Source organism: Naegleria lovaniensis, assembly GCF_003324165.1.
Source record: "Naegleria lovaniensis strain ATCC 30569 chromosome Unknown tig002, whole genome shotgun sequence".
Classification (NCBI taxonomy): Eukaryota; Heterolobosea; class Eutetramitea; order Acrasida; family Naegleriidae; genus Naegleria; species Naegleria lovaniensis.
The window spans coordinates 141181-159375 of record NW_025407824.1 but is presented as its reverse complement, the minus strand read 5'-3'; the positions used below and the strand labels follow the sequence as shown (position 1 = coordinate 159375).

General features: G+C 37.6%; 8 protein-coding genes across 8 annotated transcripts; 5 read left to right on the top strand and 3 right to left on the bottom strand.

Moving 5' to 3' along the window:
* Positions 1 to 56: 56 nt before the first annotated feature.
* Positions 57 to 2003, top strand: C9374_006848 (uncharacterized protein; the record flags this gene model as incomplete). The annotated part of the gene is made up of 3 exons (XM_044696753.1): positions 57 to 684; positions 779 to 1543; positions 1645 to 2003. 3 exons carry the CDS (start codon positions 57 to 59, stop codon positions 2001 to 2003), a joined length of 1752 nt encoding a protein of 583 aa, XP_044555211.1.
* Positions 2004 to 2896: 893 nt separating this feature from the next.
* On the top strand, positions 2897 to 3928 carry C9374_006847 (uncharacterized protein; the record flags this gene model as incomplete). The annotated part of the gene is made up of 1 exon (XM_044696752.1): positions 2897 to 3928. The coding sequence occupies one exon, from the start codon at positions 2897 to 2899 to the stop codon at positions 3926 to 3928; it is 1032 nt and encodes a 343-aa protein (XP_044555210.1).
* A 130-nt stretch (positions 3929 to 4058) lies between these two features.
* Positions 4059 to 4892, bottom strand: C9374_006846 (uncharacterized protein; the record flags this gene model as incomplete). Its single annotated transcript, XM_044696751.1, has 1 exon — positions 4059 to 4892. The coding sequence occupies one exon, from the start codon at positions 4890 to 4892 to the stop codon at positions 4059 to 4061; it is 834 nt and encodes a 277-aa protein (XP_044555209.1).
* Positions 4893 to 5037: 145 nt separating this feature from the next.
* On the top strand, positions 5038 to 10065 carry C9374_006845 (uncharacterized protein; the record flags this gene model as incomplete). The annotated part of the gene is made up of 1 exon (XM_044696750.1): positions 5038 to 10065. The coding sequence occupies one exon, from the start codon at positions 5038 to 5040 to the stop codon at positions 10063 to 10065; it is 5028 nt and encodes a 1675-aa protein (XP_044555208.1).
* Positions 10066 to 11835: 1770 nt separating this feature from the next.
* On the bottom strand, positions 11836 to 13056 carry C9374_006844 (uncharacterized protein; the record flags this gene model as incomplete). Its single annotated transcript, XM_044696749.1, has 1 exon — positions 11836 to 13056. One exon carries the CDS (start codon positions 13054 to 13056, stop codon positions 11836 to 11838), a length of 1221 nt encoding a protein of 406 aa, XP_044555207.1.
* Positions 13057 to 13469: 413 nt separating this feature from the next.
* Positions 13470 to 14336, top strand: C9374_006843 (uncharacterized protein; the record flags this gene model as incomplete). Its single annotated transcript, XM_044696748.1, has 1 exon — positions 13470 to 14336. One exon carries the CDS (start codon positions 13470 to 13472, stop codon positions 14334 to 14336), a length of 867 nt encoding a protein of 288 aa, XP_044555206.1.
* A 34-nt stretch (positions 14337 to 14370) lies between these two features.
* C9374_006842 (uncharacterized protein) lies at positions 14371 to 16351 on the top strand (the record flags this gene model as incomplete). The annotated part of the gene is made up of 2 exons (XM_044696747.1): positions 14371 to 14848; positions 14961 to 16351. 2 exons carry the CDS (start codon positions 14371 to 14373, stop codon positions 16349 to 16351), a joined length of 1869 nt encoding a protein of 622 aa, XP_044555205.1.
* Positions 16352 to 16467: 116 nt separating this feature from the next.
* On the bottom strand, positions 16468 to 17913 carry C9374_006841 (uncharacterized protein; the record flags this gene model as incomplete). Its single annotated transcript, XM_044696746.1, has 2 exons — positions 16468 to 16883; positions 16968 to 17913. The coding sequence occupies 2 exons, from the start codon at positions 17911 to 17913 to the stop codon at positions 16468 to 16470; spliced, it is 1362 nt and encodes a 453-aa protein (XP_044555204.1).
* Positions 17914 to 18195: the final 282 nt, after the last annotated feature.

The following is an 18195-nucleotide window of genomic DNA, read 5'->3' as shown; positions in this document are numbered from 1 at the left end:
TTTTTGCAAGAGATACGAACACAAGTTCACAAGTTCAGTATTTTTCATTTCAAAAAATGTCAGAAAATGTCATTGCCAAAACTTCATCCGTCATTACATCCAATCTTCATCCACAGAAAACCAAGCACATAAATTCGTATGAAGACGTGGTGTATGCTGCTGGAGAAAATTATTCACTTCAATTAACAGCCCGATCACTCTCGCATTTGGATTATGTGAAAAATTGTAAAGTTCATGATTTTCCGAGTACTGGTTCGCCACATTTACAACACTTTACATCGTTTCAGACAGTATTCTCAACCCGATTGAATAGAAATAATGAACCAAAGCACCATGGACAATATTGTCGAGTGGAAAATATTTCAAATTCATCATTTACTTTGATCACGACGAGCAGCGTATCTGATGCCAATGATGTGACAAGTGACATTTACATGTGTGGGAGAGCAGTAGGAGTGGGCTTTCAAATCAACAACAATGCGTCACAACAAACTACCTCCTCTAACAGTCACACCTTATTATATTCATGGTCGAACGATAATTTAATATCAACACTCCAAAAAGTTGAGAATGATTTTCTAAATTTACCAAAAACAAAGGACCAACGAGCATTCATTGTCGATTCTTCAACAGGTTTTGAACATTCAGTGATTGTCTTGTCGAATGGTATGGCCATGGCATGTGGTAGGTTTTGCTTTCCATCGAGCTGAATCTTAATAGTTTTTGCTAAATGATCTGTATATTTCAATAATTAATAATATGTGACATTAATCACCAGGACGTAACAAGAATGGTCAGTGTGGAACTGGTAATTTTAATGACGTACCAAAATGGGAAATAGTTCCTACCAATTATCACATTGTGAAAACAAGCTGTGGTTCCTATCATACTGCTTTTCTGGCTGGTCAAGATGCGAACTCGTCAAACGTGAACACACTCTTGTATTGTGGAACTTTCAACAATAATGGAAGTAATATTTTTCACTGCAAATTAATAACACTCATGGAATGCATCAACAACAGTAGTAGTAGTAGCGAAAAAAAACCTACTCTTGGTGTGGAGGATGAGCAGTTTGTGGATGTAAAATGTGGACAAAATTTTACCTGTGTATTGACATCATCAGGAAATGTCTATGCATTTGGAAGAAATGCACAAGGACAGTGTGGAACAGGAGTATCCACTATCAAGGATGTTTCAAAACCAACATTAATGAAAGGACTTGACAAGGTAAAAATATCAAAAATTGCATGTGGCAGTTCTCATACCTTATTACTCACAAACACTCATTTTGTGTATGGAGTTGGTAATAATGAAAGTGGACAACTTGGAATGGGAGATGTAAGAACGAGATATATTCCAGAAAGAAATGAATTTTTCGCACAAATGTGGATTTGGGATCGAAAGGAATCCTCTCAAAAAACTCTCACAAGTATCAAATGGCCATACGAGGAATTACCAACGTATTATGATCATGTCAAAGACATTGCATGTGGACCTTATCATTCTGCCTTTGTAACCATTTGCTCGGATGTATATGTATGTGGTAAGTTTAGGAGTGTGTGATTGTTTGATTGATTGGCACCAAACACAACTATAATTTCATTGGCCATTTAAATCTAACGAATGAATCTTTAACACAATAAGGTCTGGCATGTTTTGGACAATTAGGAATTGGAGTGTTTGCCAATGGAGTTGTAGTTCCTGTCAAGGTCAATTTACACAGTACAACACCTTCGCCTTACATGCAAAAAATTGTCCAACAAAAGAACTTGGAATATTTTCCTCCATCCATGATTGGAATGAATTATGCAACCAAAGAATGGCGAGTATGCACTTCACATAATAATTCCACGTTTTTGGTTCAGACATGTGTCACGGGTCGAATTGAGAGATTTCACAAACTCTTACGCAAAAGTTTGTTTTACCGCGGAGAAGAACTTGACTACGAAGAGAGCAAGATGAACTTCTCAGATCTCATTGTGATCTCATTTGAGAAGAATTAAGGATGAAATATCTTTGACACAAATGCCCTTCAGTGGATGAATTATTGTGGATTCGTCTCCCTCTACAGTATACAATGATTACTGTAATCCTTCCAAGAGTTTGCTCTTTTCAAGCTCCAATAGAAAGATGATAACTGACAACAGTCCATCATCTTCACTTATTTTCTGTGATCGCCATGGACAGATCCGTACAACTTCTACATTTGTTTTCACCAATGAAATCGCTACTCGAAAACTCATTATTGTAAAACTCAGTTCTTCTTTTGTTTTTTTTCTTTAATTGGACAGTCACCAAACTGTGTGGAGATACAAGATAACTCAAGCTCTGTTCGAATTCAGTATTGATATTGACAAGAAATCTTCGTTTCAAAATGCCTTATTGCTTGTTAGGGAACAATGCTAGTATTTCAATTCCTACCAAAAAGTAACAATCATGCTCATGTCCATATGATATATATGAAACTTGTGTGTTCTTGCACAGTGTGATATATGATGACGTATTTTCATTGAAATTATTCAAGGATCCATCTTGTTGATCAACATCTTTAAAACAAAAGTCTCAACATCAATTGCTATTGGGAACTATTTTGTGGTCTGAACAAACACTCCTTTGAACTCAATCTAGAAGGAATTGTCAAAACGCATATTTCATCTCTAACGAGTTGTACAGCCCAAGTTTACTCTGCGTTTTTGTCAACCCGCACAGAACAAAAAAGTTCTATCCTTGTTTTGGCCTCCCATAAAATTCTTCGTTGCAGAGCCTTTCATCATTCAAATAATTTAAAATTGTCACAACTAGTGATTCTCGAGTCATCTTTGCCTGCTTATCACCCCCTGTACTCATTGTCAGAAGAAAATCATAGTAATCTTGAACCGCTTGTATCATATTTGAAATGGCTGCTACATCATCTTGCGAAGATTTTCTTGCTCAAGCTCTGCTGAGTTTGAAAGAGAATCCAACCTCGTTTAATATCAACTCGAGTTCCAACACTTCTGGATCCGATCACAGACAGTCATCTTTGAAAGGTTGCTATTCATCAGAGAATAATACCACTTCATTTGTCTATATACCACCCTTGTTGATGGAACCATCTCTGCAAGATTCCTACTCAGATCTCAATCAATACGAAAAGCTCCAATTGAAGAGCTTGACCGATGGCTCCTCTGGTTCATCGTCATCATTGCTCTTACGAAAGAAGCCATCAATGATGATGAACACGTCCGCGCTCTTCCATACTACTACTACCACAAGTTCAGCTGCAGCAACAACACCACAACAACGACACGATCTTATACAAAGATCGGATATGGACAGAAAACAGAACTGGGATTTGATCAGCAGCCCAGTAGGAATTTCAAAGCCTAGAAAGATGATATCTCGATGGTATGCAGAAAGTGGATCATCTCTAGTTGCTCATCCTTCCATTCTCAACACAACTACAACCACAACCTCTGTGACATCCAACTCTCAATTGAATAATACCAAAATGTACCATACTAGATCTGTGACAGAATCATCTCAAGTGTATCAACATCCTCACCCTACTGGTTCTGATCGAAGTGAATCTTCAAATGGGGAGGAAGATGACATGGAAGACGCCTCTAATGATTACAATAATGCAGATGAAGATTTCATTGTCTCATCTGAAGAAGACGGCAACAAGTCAACACCACAAAAGAAGAGAAAGCAAACCATCCGAAAGAAGAAGAAGCATACAACTAAAGGTCAATTCAATACTGGTTGGTGGTCTGATGATGAACATCTTCGCTTCTTGAAAGGATTAAAGGAATGTGGACATAATTGGAGCTTAATTAGTACTAAGTACGTGAAGACTCGAGGTCGAAGACAATGTGCAAGTCATGCTCAAAAGTGGTATCAATCCGAGAGATACGCTGAAGAGCGAGAGAAAATGGATTCCCTCTAATTCTTATTTCCATCCCAATTTTGTTGTAACAGTAAAGTCAATCTAAACTTTAGATACCTATTACGAGAATTCTTTCAAATATTCGCTTCATCATTTCAATGTCTGTGAAGAAGGCTGACTATGTCATGACTCAAATTTTGTCAGAGGATGTAAAAGATTTTTCCTTCTTCTTGTTCTTGGAGGCCATTGCGTCCAGTTTTTTAAGATCAATTTTCGTTTTCTTCTTCACAGACACTTTTTTCTTTTTCTTATTCTTATTTCGAAGCTCTGTGACTCTTGATACTGTTCTTACTTTAAAAACTTCATTCATACTCTCGGGCATTTCTATTAGAGCCTCCTTGTTCAGACATAGTCTACTGAGGTCAATGAGCAGTCTTTGAGGAGATAGAAATCGAATCCACTGTTTCGTTATGGATGGAAGACCCGTATCAGTAAATACCATCTGCCAGTTCGGTAAACCCAAATGCAAAATCATGAGTCGAAAATACTCCACAAACGTTTTTGAGATGAACCACCAATTCATTCCCAAATCTTGATACCAAATCTCAGCAGTTGCAGGATTTTGTGATTGGTCCTTGTATACAAAACACACACGTCCGTTACAGTGAGTTGTAGAATTACTCAATTCGAATGCAGCATGAAATGGATGCAAGGATTCTGTATCATCATCTTTGCGTTTTACTTCCACCATCTTTTCTATGGAATGTATGGACATGTATCCCATCTGTACTTCTCTCTCTTCCGATAAACTGATTTTCCACTTTAATAAAAACCCATTCGAATACAACAAGAAAGATTTCAATTCCGATGGCATGGTAATTTTGTTCGTCTTCTCCCAAGCATCTACTTGTGATTGTGTTGCTGGTTTTGTCTCAAACAATTGTACATTCTTTACCCCTTCATGAGACTCTAAGAAGGCAATGAGGCTCAACGCCACGCTATCAAACATTTCCTTAACGTTCATTTTTTTTGGAGGGAACGGCTCTCTTCTTGTGATTGGATCCTGCTTGAAAGGACACAGAATTTGAATGGCGATACTTTAATTAATATGTCTGTCGACAATGATCATTTCAAAAGGGTGAGCCAGCACTATTTTTCGTAATTTAAAAATGCTGCAACAACAGGTGACAATTGTCAGCCCTAAAAGAGAAGAAGAATCATCCTCCTCCATACGTGAAACAACAATGGCATCTGATGATTCGGTGCCATCATCAAACGATCATGTTACGCCGGGTTCAACACCGTTGGACCATCATGCATTGACAACAACAATCACAGACACCACGAGCAATAGTCTCACAACAACTTTAACATCATCCAACAACAATTTTCAAGAAGATAATCAGCTGTCAATACCGAACATCACCACTTTACAAGCAACAACGGATTGTATTCATGAGAAGACCATTGGGAAGGAACAAGAAACAATTATTGACAACAACACATCTGCCATACAGCAAGAATCGAAGAGTAGTAACGACAACAACAATATCCCCACTTTTGAATCTACAAGTTCAGCAGCGTCGTCCGCTCCGCCAGCACAGCATAGTCATCATCAACCAACAACCAGTCTAGACTCATCATCTCTACAAACACAAAGTAACAAGCTTCTCAAACAAGCAGAAAGCCTTCATTCTGGAGAAGAAGATCAAATCACTCCAACCATACGAACCACTCTCCGACCACAACCACAACCACACACTTCCTGTACTCATAACAATAACCAAAATATTCAAAAACATGAGAATTCATCAACCGCTTCTTCCATACTGCTCGAAGCTTCAGCCTCCATTCATCATCATTCAACGAGCACCATGAGCCCAGTAAAAACTCCAACGTCTGAAGAGAAGCACGCACTCTCGGGGAAGGTCTTTCGACATTTAGCAAATTATCTCAATCATGTGCACAACAAGAAGGAAAGTATTCTTGAGAGAGAGGCTCAAATGAATAATCATCGAGCACATAATCCCACAACACCACATCCATCCAATGGTGTGTTATTTCATCATCCTTCTCATTCATCAGCAACCAACTCCAATTCGTCGACTTTGCTCTCGGCATCATCAGAGATGAACCATCGTACTCTGTCGCCCAAGCCGTTGAGTGAATTTACCAATAATCACTCCTTTTCCACTCCCGCTACGACTACGACCATCATCACTTCTTCTACGACACAACAACAAACATCCTCTTCATCAACAACTTCTCTCAAATCATTAACTTCCTCATCCACGCTGCAATCGACGACTACGTCTACCACTATGAATCATCATCATTTTATTCCAACAAGCCTTAACAGCGGAAATAATGTAGCTATCATTAACGGAAGGAGAGTTGTTTTGAATTTTCAAACATCGACGCCTTTGAAATCCACACAATCATTTCTGATGCACCCCACTACTTCAACAACAACGACGCCAAATAAGCAACAAGCTGTATCAAACCCTAACTCATCACGTGATACAACTTCCTCTATGGCCGATCTTGGAATTTCTCGACACAATTCCTCCTCGGCCAATATTTCTCCCTCAAACAAAATAAGCCAACCATCCCCTTTTTCATCAATTTCTCAATCGTCGTTGCATCCAGAAATTTCCTCTCACTCTCAACAAACGATAACAACACCTAGTTCAATAGCTTTATCTTCATTAAATCCAAACACAAGTGGAGTGAATAACGAGGATTATCATGTAAATACATTCACTACTGCTTCATCAACAATCAACAATAATGCCAATTCCTCATCCCCTAAAACCACAAATATTCCCACTCCTAATGTTTTTCAAAATACTGACCTAGATAATAGCCCTTCCAAGGAAAATAACTCCTCATTACTGCTAGAGAATACTAGTACTTCTCCATCATCACCATCTCAAAAACCATCCTCTTCACCAACTCAACAGCTAAGCAGCCTTTTCAATTTGATTGCCAACAGCTCAAAAGCCTTAAAAGAGGCAAATGTGACAATCAATTCACCAACCAATGCCACTCAAATTTCAACATCTTCACTGTTAAACAAGTACAGACATAATAGGAGCAAAAGTAATGGTCAAAATCATATTCATGGCAAAGATCAGAAAAATGCAGGAGATTTATCGACCAATACACACAACTCCTCGCCAAAAAGACAACTTTTTCATTTGGATTTCAACAATAAGTCAAATGTAGACGATAATACGGATTTCACTCACGACATGTTGTCTGTCCGATCGATCACCAGCGTCACAAGTTATGCTGATCAAGACACTATAACTCCTCGTGCAGATAACATAAATTATGGAGCTTTTGGAGGAATTGTTGGAATTGGATCATCCATTACACAACACGTAAACGAACATGTTGGAAACAAAACGCCAAGAAGAAAATTAACACAGCCTAATAATCCTTTAACCCCTAGGTCACAAAGCAAAACAACACAAAAGCCCAAATTTCGATCAGGACGGAGAAGCAACTCTTTAGCTGCCTATGCTGTGGATAGTAATAATTATTTTTTCTCACATGAAAACAATAATAGCGAACTTTTGAAACTCACAGATACTGCAGCGAGTGCTTCCTCTTCCTCTGGATCTGAACCAAGCCTTTTTCTTGATGTTAAAGCTTCATCCATGCACAGAAGCGCGTCTAGCGAGATACCAACCACGTTACAAACTTCTCCAGTGACACCAACAAAGTCTCACATTGGAAGGCTTGCCTCCTCACCTGCAGGAGCCATTTCCTCGGCTATGGCTAGAGGAGAAGTGGCAGCTTCAGCATTAGATAGAGATTTCAGAGATGGTAGAACATCTGCTGCTTCTGCTAAGAAGAGAGATTCTTTTGGTGTTGTCATTCCATCATCTCCACTGAAACAAGTTGTGTCATCGCTTTCATTTTACCTCCCAAAACTCACACCACTCGATGAAGTAGCAAAAAACTCAAACATTATCATTCATGCTGTGAAGAAAGGATGTATTGCACTTTTGGAATGTGTGTTAAATGACATTATTGTAAACTCTGTTAGAGATAATCACAACGGAAATTCACTACTTCAAATTGCAATTCAACACAATCAAGTAGAAGTTGTAGCGTTTTTATTAAGCAAATATGATGTCAATTTGAATCACACGAACAAGATTGAAGGAACAGCTCTTCACATTGCCTCTACAAAGGGTAATTGTGACGTACTAACGCTTTTGTTGACAGCAGTAACCAAGACAGGATCCAAAAAAATGGATTGGGGTAAAAAAGATATTTACGGAAATGCTGGTATTCACTTGGCTTGCGAAATGCATGACTTAAAGGCCGTAGAAACTCAAATATTACTCGGTGTAGCCCCAATTCTAAAGAAGCGAGACTCAGGTGTTACTGCACTTCACATTGCTGCGACCAAAGGTTATTATGACATTGTAAAATTATTAATCCATTTTTATTCTGAACCAATTACCTTTGCCAACATGAGAGATGACAATGGATTAACGGCCTTGATGAGAAGCGTACTAAGCATTCACTGCAACGACACCATGGAAACGGAGGAATTCTTTGAGAGATATCATCCTGCTTATTATCCAAATTCAGCACTTGGGTCATTTGAAAAATTTGTTCGAACTCATTCACGAAACTGGAATAAGGATTTGACACAAAACGAACGAGAAAATTACTTGAAAATATGGACGTTTTTATTGAATGAGATTGATTATAGTGCATGCTGCACCACCAAGACCAAGGCACACGGTCTTAATTTATTCCATTTAGCAGCAATTGCCAATAATGCTGTATTTTTGTCATTATGTGCCATTTCCTTGCCAGAAGAAATTTATCAGAAGTTATTCCTTGAACATGACAAGTATGAAGGTTTTACCCCTCTTCATGTTGCCTGTTGGTATAACAATATTGAAGTTGTCCAAGTCTTTTTATCCATTGCCACCGAAAATGTCAAAGACATTCAGAAAAGAAAATCTATTAGGGAACGACGAAGATACACAGATTTTGACTCTTATCATCGAGAACATCCCTCAGATTCAATGGCAGATTTACCAATCACAAAGAAGAAGAGCGACTCTGAACTATTTTCCATGAATTTTCCATCCAATTCTAGCATTGTGCAAAATATGGTGGGCAGTAGTGATGCTTCATTGGTTGCTGATTCTTTCAACGATAGTCATACACACTTAACAGGTCACCATATTCACATTCCTGAACTTCGTTTGCATGTCACAAGCGCCTCCGGTAGTCAATCTGCACCTACACCTAGCACACCAGGAACTGCACGTATCCGTAAAGGTCTAGAAAAACTCTCGAATTTAATCAAAACACCTCGACTCAGAAGTCCAAATAGTAATGAAGGCTCCTCTTCAAGAAGTAACCAAGCACCAAGAACACCTGTTGATGACAGTGGAGCAAGTAACAGTAGTGGTGTGGAAAATCAAAAATCTAGTGCAAAATCTGGTTCTCGATTTTTCAAGCGTTCACGAGGGACCTCGAAAAAAGCAACTCGAATTCGACTTGAGGAGTCCCATGAACAAGAGACATTACCAGTCGTATTCAATGATCGAAAAAATATGGATCCACACAATTTCCGTTATTCCATCGACACACCAAACTCGTATGGAGAGACAGCATTATTTGTGGCATTGGAGCGATTCAAACTTATTCTATTGGAAGAGCAAGAAATTAGAAATCCTCTTCTGCAAAAGATGATTCTCGAAAACAAACGAAAACATCAAAATGAATTGAAAAGAGAATACCAAGGCACGACATTGTCTCATAATGAACCTATTGCCACCTCAGCAAATTCTCCATTGGGTATTTCTGCACATTCCATTTATTCTTCTCCATCTTCTTCAGATAAGAGCACACGTTTTTCAAGCTTTCGTCGATTAAGCAGTGTTCACACAGGTTCTTTCAACATGGACAAGTATTGGGAAGCATTGTACTCTCGTCTCACTTCCATCGATAATATTGTTCACATGTTGATTGTGGCCAAGAGTTGTATGAAAACAAGGAGCACTCGCCACAAAGATGTCACCATGCCACTCATGATTCATCACATTGTCGATGAGGTTGAAAAATTACCTGATGAAGGAACAAAACTCTCAGACATTCACAATCACATTTCAATCAAATATACACTTCTTTTGAAGCATTATACAAACAAACAATAAACCTCAATGGAGAAGACCATATACACGTGCGCTGGACTTGATGATGGAGCAACAATGGTTGATGGCTTGTTTTAGATCTAGAAAAAACATGTATCGGAGGTTCACACAGCCATGAATAACGTTTGAATTTTCGAACAAATAAACGCATGGACAGTGATTATTAAAAAAAAAAAAATGTATCGGAGAATTTATTGAGAACAAAAATAGGTTTCAAAAAATGAACACATTTGAGGGTTGGATGAACACCCTTATAAATACCATCTCGGAGAAGATTGCTAACGCTTTTTCATCAATTCTCACGAGCAGAGATGATGAAAGTACGTATGAGGAGCTCAACAAGGACGAATGGGAAGGAATTGGTGTGGACCAATACATGAGGGCACAACGATTTCTCAATTCCGTCGGGGTTATTATTGCAGGACCATTATTTAAAGAGATGATGAAGCAAGAATTAGAGGATTGGATATATTGTTATGAGATTGGTACAAGTTTCTCTATTGAGATGAATGGAAACATAGAAAGGAAACCCTGGAACTTGCTTTTGATCTGTCCTTTGAACATATCTTGTGGAGGAGTTTGTTATGAGACGTACGATTTATTGCCACACATAACAATTGAAATCGTCCATGAGGAGAGAAAAAGGGAGCGCCATTTTGTTTGCTCTCCATTCAAACAAACCTCTCTGGACCAAAGCAAAACAGACTGTTGTGTTGAGGAGAGCCTTGCAGAATGTGTAATAGAGAATATATTGTATAAGAATCCACTCGAAACCAGAGAAGTGGGGCGCTACTGGCTTTGTGTCAGTTTAAAGACACAAGAAATCAATCCACCAAATGGTAGATATTTGACATCCAAGAAATTTAGAATTAGTTCTTGGTATGATAGACCACTACTGGCATCAAATACGGATCCTTATGGAAAAAAATTATGCAAGTTCTAATCGCGCTGCATAAAATTGAAGATCGTTCGTTACATCTGAAAGTGTGGTACTTTTTTGCATCCTTAGAACACGAGAATAGTATTTCATGATGGGAGATGTTGCCACGCTTATATGTGCTTGAGGAAGACAGATCTGTATTCGTTGAAAAGACCAAGAGAGAAAACATCCAGCTTGGGGATTCACCGTATTTTCTTATCATCCAGTCCAAGATATTTTGTATTATTTTTACCATGTATTCTCAAGATGAAACCAATTTATTTCCCTTTACTCAAGAGCTCAAAGTACTTTTTCAGAGTTATCTTGACAACATTATTAAGAAGTATCAATGTTTAAATAGGATAATTGCAATCTTCCAAATATCTATATCAATCATTGAAAAAGACGACCAATTACGTAAAGAAATTGAAAAGAACAAAGTCAGAATGCTTATTACTATTAAGGACGACATGATGGGTGAATTATCCAGACTCTGCTCAGCATTGTCGTATAAGATAAAACCAACGCTCATGGCAGATTTTATGAAATGTGTATGTACAGTATGTCAAGAAGCAGAGCGTATGTTGGCACAGATATGACTTGTAAAGAATCCGATAGGCAACAGAGATGCGACTGCATTTGCTTGGGAGTCCTTACTAAATTGCTTAGTTTTGTCCGTAATTTATGCCCGTCATCAATGTGTCTACGGCTTTTCCTACCCATAACCTTCCATCATGTACAAGTAACGTTGCAGTGTGTAATCTATTACGCAAAGGACGTAATGAATGGCATGGTGTTGTTCCAATTCAACCGAAATGAGCTTCAAACTGACACAGCATGATGCATCTTATTGTTCAATTTTGACACTTGATTTCAATATCACTCAGTGCTGAGGGCTTTTCTTTCGCTAGCTTCGCAAAACATGCATCGAAAAAGATGGATCTGTGTTTCCTAAAGCGTGAAAAAACCAATTCAAATGCATGAAATCCCTGAGTCGATATCAAAGCAATCCAATGTTCTTCATCTTGTTCGAGTGCGAATGCTGACTTTAAAATAGTATGTGCAAAATTGACACAAGCGTCATCTGGATGTCGATTATCAGTAACCACAACCATTCCAGGTACATAACACGGAAATTCAGCCATCGTTGTTTTGGAAGGAAATTCACAGGAAAATATAACATCTTCATCGAACAATAGCTCACTAATGTGAATAAATGGCTGATTATTGAAATTCATATTTTTTCTCTCATCAAATGTAGTACTGTCTCGATTCTTGTTTTCATTTTTCATTTTCTCTCGGTATTCCAATTTATGACCGTTATATTCGAATATCAATTTAAATGGCCTCGACTTTAAACATTGAATACTCGATGATTTAAATACTTTTAGCGAATTTAAATCACAGTGTTTCAAAACATCTTTGATTGATGTCCCTTTCTTAATAAATTTACATTCATACAATCCATTTTTCAATGTCGAATTCATTCCTAACTTTTTCTGAAGCCTCTCTGAAATATCTGATACACGTTTTACAAGTTTTTCATACCTGAAATACTGCAAGACTCTCAAAAAAGTCATCAAACAATTCCATGCTGCAATCGGCGAAACCATAAATTGATCAAGGCCAACCCATCTCAATATTTCTTGGACAGCAACGTTTGGATGACACGTTGTCTTTTGAGGTGATTGACCCGAAGGTATTTTCATGACTGGACAATCATCATAATTATTACTATGAAATGAAAATACGACTTGATGATTTCGTTTGAATGTGATGGAAACGCGATGAATTTCAACTGCCATTGGTGCAACCCGATCCAAATTCATATTTGAGCCTATTTCAATACTAGCATCAATATCCCTATGAAGAGGATCGTGAATCTTGTACTCCCATATATAACGTCCACATTCATAACCAGCAAGCAACGGCGAAACTCCGGAGCAGCTTGTAGAAATCAATTCCAACAAGACTTGTCCATTCAATGCCGTAAACACGAGTTTAGACTTTTCTGATTGTTCTTCTTGCAAAGATGAGCTTGGAGTGTTGGAAGAAACAAGAAATTGTTGTTGCATCAACGTTGAGCTCACTATTTTTTTTGGTTCCAAGTTCTATGGACGTTAAGCATGGCTGTGCAATTCCGTTCAACAACTGCGGCTTAGTTGGTCAGACAGATATCAATAATAAAAATACGTAAATTTCACAACAATTGAGTTTCATCTGCTCAAAAACAAAAAATGAAAACAACGACATTCGATTTGACTCCACACTTTCAATCCATCATCACGAGAATCCTCCTCTCACAACAAGACAATTCTTCCCCACATGAGAAAATTGCTCTCGTGACCGGTGGTACCAATGAGTGGGTCGTGAGTTAACCAAACAATTGTTGGCTCTCGGAGTTCATGTCATTATTACGAGTTCGAGTGATGAACGTGCTCGACAAGTTGCTTTGGATATCGAATCCGAAGAACAAGATTATGGAAATATGATTAAACAATTACAGTACAATATCAAGAAAGGAAAATGTGTTGGCATGGAGATGGATTTAATGGATTTGGACAAGGTTGCAAAGAGTTGTGTGAAATTATGTCAAGAAATTTTACCACAACATTTTGGAGTCAATTCCAAGCTCGATGTGATTGTGAATAATGCAGGAGTGGTTGGAAATAGTGTGACGGATGAAAATTCTTCAGTGAAAAATCCACAAGGTGTTTCAAAAACATTCTCTGTGTGTTATCTTGGACATTTTCTAATGAATCACTTGCTAAGAAATCAATTAAGAGAGAATGGAAGAATTGTTGTGGTCTCGTCCAATGTGGTTCAATTAATGATTAGTGACAAATACCAATCTTTGGAACAACTCGATTGGATGAAAATGATTTTTGATGAAAAAACGAAAGGAACCATTCCTCCATATGCCTACAACAAATTATTCTGTTCCATGCATTGCTTAAATTTACATGACAAATGGATCATTGAAAAACAATGTCCACATTTACAATCTGTGAATTATGTTCATCCTGGTGTCATGATGACCAATTTATTAGAACGAGCAAAGGAAGATCAAAAACAAACCTCTCCTTTCCTCGCCTATCTCAGTTACGGAATTGGAAAGATCATTCATGCCTTTTCTGGAATTCCAATTTCACAAGGTGCCTATCACGAGTTGAGATTAGCTCTCGATCCATCCATTACCTGTTCAGGAAAATTCTTTTTCATGCAACAACAAAAAGATCCCAAAGACGATCATCCTCTTCTCGCTCTTCGGGAAGAACGAGAGAAATTATGGCAATTCAGTATGGAACGGATTGGTCCCTTCTTGGAACAGTATTCTCCTCATATTGAAGAATGAACACAAGAATTGAACAAGAACAGCCATCAACAAAATGATTCAGCAACAACAACCAATGGCTACATTATTGTTGATGCTAGCAACAACAACCCATCAAACCAACGCAAGAAGAAATTCAGCTTGGAGTGATTCTCTCTATGGACGTTACGAAGGAAGTATCGAGAAATTTTTTTCCTCACTTGCGTGCGCACTTTTTTTTTACAAATTTGGAACCTTTAAAGGGTCGTCGAGAACTCTTTGGCGAAATTATTTCAACAAGAACAAAAAAAAGAAACACTTTCGATTGATAGTATACAGTGACACGGATACTACTACTACTACTACGATTACAGATCAAAATGATTCATTCAGCTACAATTACATGTATGATCTCATTGTGATTGGAGGTGGCAGTGGAGGATTAAAAACTGCCAAAACTGCTGCAGATTTGGGAGCTAAAGTTGCCTTACTGGATTATGTCAAGCCATCGACTCAGGGCAATACATGGAAGATTGGAGGAACGTGTGTGAATGGTAAGTGTTTTATCTTTCACACGTTTGTTTTCTGAAATTATTATGTATTTTTTATTGAATTTATTTTTTGTATGAATTCATTGATAATTATTGTACACAATATATTTTCTAGTTGGATGTATTCCTAAAAAACAAATGCATTATGCAGCAGAAATGGGAGAGAAAATTAGACAAGCCATTAATTATGGATGGAAATTACCAGGACTATCCGACGCTAGTGACAATCTTTCAAGTGACATGTTCAATCATTTTTCACATGAAAAGAGAAGTCAATATTTCGATTGGAATACTCTTGTACAAGGTGTTTTAAATACTCGTTCAGGATCCAATTTCGTCTACAAAAATGAATTGAAAAAACGAAAAATTGACTTTTTTGAAGCTTTGGGTCAATTGCAAGATGCACACACTGTGAAATTGACACAAAACTCCAACTCCTCTCCATTATTATTAACTTCTAAATTTATAGTACTAGCTCCAGGAGGAAGACCATACGTGCCATCTCATGACGAAATTCCTGGTGCACTCGAACATGCCATTACCAGTGACGATTTATTTTCATTACAAACTCCACCTGGAAAGACCTTAATTGTAGGAGGAGGATATATTGCATTGGAATGTGCTGGATTTTTAAGTGGATTAGGATTTGACACAAGTGTCATGGTTCGATCACAAATTTTGAGAAGTGGTTCGTTTGATCGTGAAGTAGTTTCACATTTGCAACAATCCATGTCCTCGGAACATTTTGTGAAATTTTTACAACCATGCATTCCAAAAAGAATTGAAAAGTTGGAAACTAGTAACAAGAAACGAGTGATTTATTGGAATACTTTGGAAAATCGAGAATATTCTGAAGAGTTTGATACAGTCATGTTTGCTACGGGACGTTATGCGGATGTGAAAGGATTGAATTTGGATCAAGTTGGAATTGCATACACAAAGGAAGGAAAAATTATTGTGGATCAGGAAGAACGAACCAATGTTCCAAGTATTTATGCTCTTGGAGATGTCATTGAGAATGGATATAATCTTGAATTGACTCCTGTTGCGATTCAACAAGGAAAATATTTAGCTTACCGTCTCTTTCATCCAGAAACAAATAATAAGCGTTATTTGGTGGATTATAATTTTGTACCAACCACAGTGTTCACACCTTTAGAATATGGTCTCGTTGGATACAGTGAAGAAAAGGCAGAAAAAGAATTTGGTCGTGAGAATCTAGTCATTTACAAGAAGAAGTTCAATATTTTGGAACATAAAATTCCAGAAAAATCAGAGAAGGGATTTGTCAAGCTGATTTGTCTCAAGAATGAGAATGAGAAAGTAATTGGATTGCATTATCTTGGTCCTCAAGCTGCTGAAGTGACACAAGGATTTGCACTTGCCGTGAAGAAGGGTTGTACAAAGGAAGAATTTGATGATGTGATTGGAATTCATCCAAGTAATGCAGAGGCATTTGTGTATTTGGAACTTGGTGTTTATGAAGACAAGACATGTTGTGGATAACAACATTTTCAACACACGGCACAAATGTGAAGGACAACAGTTCTCTCAACTAAAATTGTAAATAAATGAAAATACTCAACTTGGAATTAATGTCACTCAACAATCTCCTTTATTGTTTACAATTCATCCAAGGTTACAAAAGTAATTTTGGATTCGGCATTCTCCTCTCTAAGGAGCTTAATTTGAACCTTCTTTTCCTTGTCCCATTCATCAGGGAAAATATTGATGGCACGAGTGGCTCCCAACTTGTTTGCATAATCCAAAGCAACAGTGAGTTTTTTCACTTTTTTGAGATACATTTCTACTCTTCTTCCTTTTTCTCTGAGGACTTGTGTGACCTTAATTGCAACATGTCTATACTTTTCATTGAATGGAATGACAATATCATCCACGGGATTCATTGAAAAATCAGGTAATAGTCCAAAGTCACCCAAAATTTCTCCAATCACGACATCGCCCATACCAAATCCACATGCTGGTACATTCTCATTGGAACCGTAAGTAGAGAGAATTTCATCATAACGTCCGCCTCCTAGAATGTTATTATCAAATAATGGAAATCCAAAAATGGTGTGAAATGAATTTCCAATGGGTAAATAAACTTATTAAAACATACCACAAATAGCTCTCTTAACATCTCCAAAACATGCAAATCCTTCAAACACAATTCCAGTATAGTATGAAAGACCTCGAATAATTCCAGTGTCGAAATCTAACCATTCCAAAATATCAAAACCATTTGGGCCACACAACTCCAATAAGGTTTCAATTTCTTTGATGGCCTCGGATGATTTAAATTCATCACTAGAAAGTCCCTCTTTGAACAGTTTCAATGATTCTTGTGGTGACAAACGTTGTGAAATTCCCTTTCTAAAAGATAATTTCTTGATCATGTCCAAACCAATACTTTCTGGGATGGAAGGAACATCCTTGTTCAATTTTTGCAACAAATCCTCCATAGACAACTTGTCCACATGATCCATCACTGAACATGTCTTTAAAAATTCATCCTCACTCAAATTCAATTTCAATTCTCGTGTCAAGAACTCATCTATTAATTTTCTTGAACTGAATTTCAAAGTGACTTGATTCGAATTCAATCCAAAGGATTTAAACATGTACACAATCATACTGAAAATATCAGCCTCGACGAGAATATCCTTTGATCCCCAAACGTCACAGTTCAATTGATAGAATTCTCTCTTTCTTCCTCTCTGAGTTTGTTCATAACGATAACACACTGGTTTGGAATACCATTTCAAAGGCATTCTGAGAATTTTCAATTGGGACATGATCAAACGTGCCAATGTTGGAGTCATTTCTGGTCTCAATGAAACTTGTTCACCATCTGGTGTTTCAAAGGCATATTGTTGCTTGATCATTTCTGGATCCTTCTCTGTCCACAATCGAGTTGATTCAATGACACTGGAATCGTAAGGTTCATAAGCATAGACTTGACAAGCTTCATCCCATTTCTGGATAATGTAGTCTCTCTTTCGAGCATCAGGAGGGAAGAAATCTCTGGTTCCTGTAGGTGGATCTAACTTGATTGGTGTTGACATTTGTTTGTTTTTTTTGAGTGTTAATAAGAATTTCGAAATTGCAGGATGGGCTTTTTAAAGCGTTAGAGTTTCACATCCATTCGAATAACGCATAACCTAAACATGGATTTCACGTTTGCAACCAATGAAAGGACTGCTTGGTATTGTAAACACACGTGATTGTAATTCGATCTATTTGAAATCATGTATTCGAATTGGCACTTTCACTCAAGATGATGCAATCAGTTTAAATAACGTGATGCCATTGCATGGATGATTTCAATCACCAAAAAAACAATACTT